This window comes from Dipodomys spectabilis, unplaced genomic scaffold (genome assembly GCF_019054845.1).
Source record: "Dipodomys spectabilis isolate Male_0828 unplaced genomic scaffold, ASM1905484v1 ptg000360l, whole genome shotgun sequence".
In the NCBI taxonomy this organism is placed as follows: Eukaryota; Metazoa; Chordata; class Mammalia; order Rodentia; family Heteromyidae; genus Dipodomys; species Dipodomys spectabilis.
In genome coordinates, this window is record NW_024871037.1 from 4488888 (window position 1) to 4497275 (window position 8388).

At 46.5% G+C, this 8388-nt stretch overlaps 1 protein-coding gene across 1 annotated transcript in view; it reads left to right on the plus strand.

Moving 5' to 3' along the window:
• Positions 1-7766, plus strand: part of Acp3 (acid phosphatase 3) — a 30963-nt gene extending 23197 nt beyond the window's left edge. The window contains exon 11 of the mRNA XM_042665918.1: positions 7093-7766. Within this exon, the coding sequence (XP_042521852.1) occupies positions 7093-7211 (119 nt within the window). The 3' untranslated portion in view covers positions 7212-7766. The remainder of the gene's footprint in view (positions 1-7092) is intronic.
• The last annotated feature ends 622 nt before the right edge of the window (positions 7767-8388 follow it).

Below are 8388 nucleotides of genomic sequence, written 5' to 3' on the forward strand. Positions count from 1 at the left end.
TCATCCTAACTACTCAGGAGGCTGAGATCTGAGGATCACGGTTCAATGCCAGCCTGGGCAGGAAAGTCCATGAGACTCTTATCTCCAATGAACCACCAGAAAACTGGAAGTGGTGCTGTGGCTCAAGTGGCAGAGCACTAGGCTTGAGGGAAAAAAGCTCAAGGACAGTGCCCAGGCCCTGAGTTCAAGCCCCAGGACTGGCACACACACATACACACACACACACATACACACTCACACACACACATGCGTGGAATACAGGATACCTACAGTGTTTGCAGAAAACCAATACAGGAACTGAGGCAAAAGCATTAAATATATGATGTGTCCCGCATTCATTTCCACCCAAGAAATTCTACCCAGTCACCAGATCATTATCAATTAACCAGAGTCTCGGCTAGAAAATCCATGACAAGTGTAAATTCTATACTATGTGTCTTGAAAACAATAAATTATTTAAAAAACAAAACCAAAGCTTCTTTAATTTCAAAGTCTTACTAACCAGACTTTCTTCCTGAGCTGTCTCCCACTCCTACCTCAATATTTCATAAGGGACAGATTGACTAGTGAGAAGTTTCAAGACAATCCGTCTCCCTCTCCATTATCTTTGTGAGAAACTGCAGTCCAGACCCACATGCCCAAGAGTTCATTGTGAGCTGTGTATGTGTGTATGTGTGTGTGTGGGGGGGGGGAATCCTGGACACTATCCCTTAGCTTTTTCACTCAAGCCTAGCATTACTCTACCACTCAAGCCACAGCTCCACTTCTACCTTTTTTTTTTTGGTCAGTTGTGGGTCTTGAACTCTGGGCCTGGGTGCTGTCCCTCAGTTCTTCAGCTCAAGTTGAGCGCTCTACCGCACAGTTTCAAAACTGAGGGCCTTGTACAGACCCAATAACTAGCTATATTTACATATGTATGTGCCAGAATGTGTGTTACTTGACATTTACTTTCAGCGTAAGTAACGATGGTATTCTCCCCACCCCCGCCATTTTTGTTCTGGGAATGTAGCTTAGTGGTAGATCACTTGCCTACCAAGTACAAGGCCCCAGGTTCAATCCTAGCAACACACACACACACACACACACACACACACACACACACACACACACACACACACACCCCTCCCATACACTCAATAATATTCCTTCCTGCAACTTTCCTCCCTCAAAAGATGAAGACATCTGGTAAAGCGCCTTCGGCAATGCCTTCTTGCCATTGTCTTTGGTCTTTAGTTTGCCAGGCCATGCCTCTTTGTTCAAGATCTTGGAATGGATGCTAGTGTGTCTCAATCCACATCTCACTCCCACTCCTGCCCTTGGTGGAGGCAACTCTGATGTTCATTCAGTCATGACCTGGCCTCTGCCCTGCCCATCACCCCAGTACCCAATTCCAGATGGAGCCCTGGCTTGAGATTTTTTTTTTCCATTGTGATCTCTGACAAGTCAAGCTGAAAGCAACCAAGAGTGTGAGCCTCCTGCCACCATTTCTAGCTATGAGTGTTGACATTCTGATTCTAGGTCTTTCCGCATGGCTTGATTACATTGACCCTCACGAGCTGGGTGCTGGTGGTTCACACCTGTCATCCTAGCTACTCAGGACAGGCTGAGATCAAAGATGGTGGTTTGAAGCCAGCTGGAGTGGAAGAGTCTGTGAGACTTTTATCTTCAATGAACCACCACCCTCCTCCCCAAAAAAACCAGAAGTGGGGCTGTGTGGCTCTAGACGTGAGCACAAAATCTCAGCAGCCTCTAAGCCTTGAGTTCAGGCCTCATCTCACTCACTCACACACACACACACGCACACACACACACAATCTATCTCTATCTCTATCTTTATCTATCTATCCATCCATCCTCATTGGATTCTTTTCCTAGTCTATATAAGAAGGCCTATTTATTGTTCCCCAACTTCAGATTCCATTTCATCTTCTTTATTCTGATAAGGATAAGTAAAAATGTGTGTGTATGTGTGTGGGCGTGTGCACATGAGAATGTGAGAGAGAAAGAGAGAGACAGACAGACAGACAGAGTGAATTCAGGGCCTGGATACTGTCCCTCAGCTCAGCTCTTCAGCTCAAGACCAGCGCTCTACCACTTGCGCCACAGCACCACTTCTGGCTTTTTTTTCTGCTTATGTGGTGCTGAGGACTCGACCCCAGGGCCTCATGCATGGGAGGCAAGTGCTCTACCACTGAGCCACCTTCCCAGCCCCTGAACTTTCTTGTGTTCTCAGACTCTGTAGCCAGCTTCTCTTGGAAAGAAACCTTCTAACACCCCTTCATCCTGTTTCATATCCTGCGCTTGCTCTCCTCAATCCATGCTCAGCATGAGCGAAATGTCCAGGCCTTGGCCGTCTAAATCTACAACCCTTACTGCCACATCTAAGTAGAGAATTCTTTTTTTTTTTTGGTCGGCCCTGGGGCTTGAACTCTGGGCCTGGGCACTGTCCCTCAGCTCTTCAGCTCAAGCCGAGCGCTCTACCACTTGAGCCACAGTGCCACTTCCAGTTTTCTTGTGGTTTATTGGAGATAAGAGTCTCACGGACTTTCCTGCCTGGGCTGGCTTCAAACCTCTATCCTCAGATCTCAGCCTCCTGAGTAGCTAGATGACAGGCGTGAGCCCCTGCCTGGTGCCCTCTGTATCTTTTTTTTTTTTTTTTTGGTCCGGTCATGGGGCCTGAACTCTGAGACTGGGCGCTGTCCCTCAGCTCTTCAGCTCAAGGCTAGCGCTCTACCACTTGAGTCACAGCGCCACTTCCGGCTTTTTTCTTTTTGCTTATGTGGTGCTGAGGAATCGAACCCAGGGCCTCTGGCATGCAAGGCATGTGCTCTACCACTGAGCCACCTTCCCAGCCCCCTGCGCTCTGTATCTTATCAAAGATATTTCCATCACTCCCTACTAAGCCTAACACATCTCTACCATCTTCTCTTTTCCAGAGATTTTTTGTTTTGTTCTGTTTTGTAAAAGAATGGGCTGTGACACCTCCATGTATAATAGTAGCTCACTACATCCACTTATTACCCACCCCACCCCCATGGAAACTAGAAAACAACTCGGCCTAAATCCCCTGAATGTACCTTTTCCCATGTTCCAACTGGCCTGTGTGATACACCTCCATTTCAGTATCAGTCGCATGACTCTCCCACAGCTCCTTCTTCAACCCTATTTAACCTCCTAATGACATATGCAAGACCAATGATACCATCCTCCGGGCTCTAACTGAATTACTATTTGCCTTCTTGTGACACAAAGAAGCATCTGGCATCATAGAAAAAACTCTGGAGTAAGTTGGCAACCTAGGAGTTCCAGATTGCTAATTTTTCTACACATATTTATTAGCTTCTACTATGTCCTAAGTACCACAAATGACAACAACACACACACACACACACACACACACACACAATTCATAGCATCCTTGAAGCTTATATTCAATTACAAGAGTGGGAAGATAATTTGAAAAAAAAACGAAAGCCGGGTGCCAGTGGCTCACACCTGTCATCCTAGCTACTCAGGAGGCTGAGATCTGAGGATCGTGGTTCAAAGCCAGCCCACGCAGGAAAGTGTATGAGACTCTTATCTCCAATAAACCACCAGAAAACCAGAAGTGATGCTGTGACTCATGTGGTCGAGTGCTCACCTTGAGCTGAAGAGCTGAGGGACAGCGCCCAGGCCCAGAGTTCAAGCCCCATGACCAACTAAATAAATAAATAAATAAATGTAATAAAAATTCTCTGAAGATGAAAGGTCACAATTGTCAAATTGTCAGAGGGATATAATAAAGAAGGGTATATGGGTACAGTTTTTTTTTTTTTTTTTTTGGGTCTGGTCATAGGGCCTGAACTCTGGGCCTGGGCACTGTCCCTCAGCTCTTCAGCTCAAAGCGAGTGCTCTACCACTTGAGCCACAGCGCCACTTCCAGCTTTTTTCTCTTTGCTTATGTGGTGCTGAGGAATCGAACCCAGGGCCTCAGGCATGCAAGGCAAGCACTCTACCACTGAGCCACCTTCCCAGCCCATGGATACAGTTTTGAATAGTCACGGGGAAGACAAGATTTACACAAAGATGATAAAGGCTATGACCCAGTACAGAAGAGACCTGCGGGAAGAACATTCAGGCAATGCTAACAGCTGTTGCCAGAGTACTTAGGAAGTGTGTGTGGCTTGTTTGAAAACCAGTAAGAATGACGGTGTGGCCAGGGAGTGTAAGGAGAGAATGATAGGAGAGAGAGTGATGGGGGGGGGGAACAGATGGTTTTGAAGCCTCATAGGATGGACACCATCACCCACTGCCTACTTGGCTTTCGCTACTGTAGTGGCACGGCTGACTTGAGGTGATTCCGCTGCTGCCTTTAAAACAGAGTGTGAAGCAAAGGCCAAGTGGAAGCTAGAGAACAAATTAGGAGAGGCCGTTGTAGTGGTCCTGGCAAACTACAGTGATCCAACACGGGGAGAAGTAGGTGATTTACGGATTGGATTTTTAGTATAGAACCAAGAAGCTATTCTGACAGATCAGATATGGGATGGGAAAGAAAGAAAGGCTCAGGCTGGGAAGGTGGCTCAGTGGGTGAGTGCTTGCCTAGCATGCATGAAGCGCCTGGGTTTGATTCCTCAGTACCACATACACAGAAAAAGCCAGATGTGGTGCTGTGGCTCAAGAGGTAGAGTGCTAGCCTTGAGCAAAAGAAGCTCAGGGACAACGCCCAGGCCCTGAGTTCAAGCCCGGGACTAGGGAGAGGGGGAAAGGAGAGAGAGAGAGAGAGAGAGAGAGAGAGAGAGAGAGAGAGAGAGAGAGAGGAGAGAAAGTCTCTAAAAGTTTGATGATTATTAACTTTTTTTTTTGTCAGTCCTGGGGCTTGAACTCAGGGCCTGGGCGCTGTCCCTGAGCTTCTTTTTTGCGCAAGGCGAGCCCTCTACCACTTGAGCCACAGGGCCACTTCTGGTTTTCTGAGTGGTTTTATTGGAGATCAGAGTCTCCCGGACTTTCCTGCCTGGGCTGGCTTTGAACCGTGATCCTCAGATCTCAGCCTCCTGAGTAGCAAGGATGACAGGCGTGAGCCACTGGCGCCCGGCTTTGAATAGGTTTAATTTATAAATTATGATAATAAAAAAACAGAACATACTGCAACAAATGCTATGTGAATGCTAGCAGTATTACACTTATATGTCCGAGGGGAGATGGAGAGGGATGCGCAGAACTGTGCATCATTTAAAACATATGCATTATTTGTAGAATTTTCCATGTAATGTTTTCAAACGGTAGGCCAACATGAGTAAATGAACCACAGAAAGCAAAGATACTATAGATAAAGGAAAGGGGGTGGGGGGGTAGGTCCTGTCTGCCAGAGATACACTGGATAGGAGGAGCCTCCATCTGGAGAGAGATTAAGGCCAGAGATTGGAGCTTGCAAGTCATTAGTGATAGATGGTGTTTGAATACGGAGACTGTCCAAAGCCTCCAGATATATTATCTGCATAACACCCTGCCCCCCAACCAGATTATCTAATCTCTCTGCCTGTTTCTTTCCAACTACAAGGCAAAAATCAGTGACTTTTCATCTATGTGCCTGAAGTACTTGGGAGAGGTACTGGGATCAGAGAGGTTTTCTCTTCATTTCCTAAACCAATAGAAACATGTTCTCACTCTACCTCCTCTCTCTCTCTCTCTCTGTTCTGGAGCTTGAACTCTGGGCTTGGGTGCTGTCCCTTAGCTCTTCAGCTCAAGGTGAGCACTCTACCACTGGAGCCACAGTGCCACTTCTGGTTTTCTGGTGGTTCATTGGAGATAAAGAGTCTCACTGACTTTACTGCCCAGGCTAGCTTTGAACCATGATCCTCAGATCTCAGACTCCTGAGACAGGCATGAGCCACTGGCGCCTGGATCTTTCTTTTTTACAGTGATAAGAGAACTAATGGTCACTTTTCTGTGCTCACTGTAGTGGATGAGGGTGTGTGTAGAGGAGACAAAATGTTCTGGTGTGATAGTGATTTTGTTTTGTTTTTGTCGGTCATGGGGCTTGAACTCTGGGCTTGGGTGCTGACCTGCACTCTTCAGCTCAAGGCAAGCACTGTACTGCTTCAGCCACATCACCACATCCGGTTTTCTAGTGGTTTATTGGAGATAAGAGTCTTACTTTCCTACCCAGGCTGGCTTTGAACTGTGATCCTCAGATCTCAGCCTCTTGAGAAGCTAGGATGACAGGCGTCAGCCACCAGTGCCCGGCTCGTGATAGTAATTTTGTATCTGGTCTTTAAAACTACCCCATATTTTCTCAAGACTGAAGTTATACATATCATAGGGATATGTATAGAGGCTGCGGATACAACTCTAGTGATTGAAACCTGCCTGGCATCCTACAAGGCCTAGAATAAACTGAGTTCAAAACCCCACTGCTACCAAGGAGGGAAGGTGGGGGAGGTTCATGTATCATTAAAGGTATAGATTAACAATAGCACATGATCAGCCTGAAAAATGCTTTCCATAGCCCACACACGCTCAACATGTCCTTCCTACACCGTATTTACCTGAAAAGAAGGCTCAGTAAATGGAAAGATTACATTTCTTTTCAATTCAGTTGATTGCAGTGGATTGCTCAGAATTTTACTTGGACCTGGTGAACAAGAATAATCAGTAATTTAGTTACAGGGGAAGAAATGCAAAACATTTACTCAGAAGGCTAAGGCAGGAGGATCTGTAGTTTGAAGTCAACCTGAGCTATACAGTGAGACTCATTAAAAAAAAAAAAAGGCAGCATCATAAAGTTAGTAATGTGAGAGGACCATGGGAATTTTTTTTTTTTTTTGTCGGTCATGGGGCTTGAACTCTGGGCCTGGGTGCTGTCCCTGAGCATTTCAGCTCAAGGCCAGCGCTCTACCACTTGAGCCATAATAAACCACTTCTGGTTTTCCGAGTGGTTTATGGAAGATGAGTCTCATAGGACTTTCCTTGCCCAGGCTGGCTTAGAACTGTGATCCTCAGATCTCAGCTTCCTGAGCAGCTAGGATGACAGGCATGAGCCGTTGGTGCCTGGCTTCTTCAGATTTTCTTAATGCACAGATTTTTACACGAATGCCTTCCTCTGTCTTTCCACAGTTCTAAGGGTGATCCTCGCTATTGCCTTTTGCCTGGTGTCTGGTGTCCTCGTGGTGCTACTGTTCCTTCTCATCCGTCACGGGCCCTGCTGGCAGAGAGATGTCTATCGGAACATCTAAACTACAGCCGGACAAGAGCAGACAAGCAGGGCCAACTCTGGTGATACCTCATGTCTTAAGTGATGCAGAGTTTCTGAAGGACAGGCTTTTTGTTATGTGAGCATCGCTTGACCACACATCCTTTCTTGTGAACCTATCTATTTGGAGCATGGTGTGAGCTCACAGGTATCAGGGGCAGCTGCTGGACTCCCAGAGTACTTAGCTAGGTCTTCTCACCCTGAGCATCACAGGGTACTGAGCTAGGTCTTCTCACCACTGGGTATTGAGCTAGGTCTTCTGGTCACTGGGCAGGAGCACACCCTTTTCAAGTAGCCAGGAAGTCCGGAGAGAAACAAGAAGCCAAAATGCCACTGTCTTTTGTCTGGAGAGAAAAATAAAAAAGCAAAAGGTTAGAAAGTGAGATAAGGACCTAGGTTAGATAAGACTGGGTAACAGGGAAGGTTAGAATAGAAGTAGCATTACGCAGGTGGTCTTGAAAGAGAAAGCCCCCAATAAGAAACTATAAATAAACCTTCCTTTTAGCTATTTAGTAGTTTAATACCATAGTCATACACATCTCTGTGAAGCAATTACTTTCCTTTTTTTTGGTCAGTTGGGCTTGAACTCTGGGCCTGGGCACTGTCCCTCAGCTCTTCAGCTCAAGGCAAGTGTTCTACCACTTGAGCCACAGCACCACTTCCGGCTTTTTCTGCTTATGTGGTGCTGAGGAATCGAACCCAGGGCCTCATGCATGCAAGGCAAGCACTCTACCACTGAGCCACCTTCCCAGCCCCTGTGAAGCAATTTCGACCTAGTGTTTGATAGCTAGGAGACTTCTGTAGGTGTGTCTGTCACCTGCACATCTATACACTTATATCTGACATACTTCCAGGAGAGGTCTTAGTTCTGAGAAATAGTAATAGCCAGGTCATATTCACTGGCCCAGCTCAGGTCATTTCCCCACAATTTCAATACTGGGAAGTAACTAGAAAATTCATATGGCCACAATTTGGGGTTGTGGGTTTTTATTTTTTGTCTCCAGGATTAGAACTGGATTTTGTTTGTTTGTAGGTCATGGGCTTGAGCTCTGGGCACCTGGGCACTGTCCCTCAGCTCTTCAGCTCAAGACGAGCGTTCTACCACTTGAGCCACAGCACCACTTCTGGTTTTCTGGTGGTTCATTGGAGATAAGAGGCTC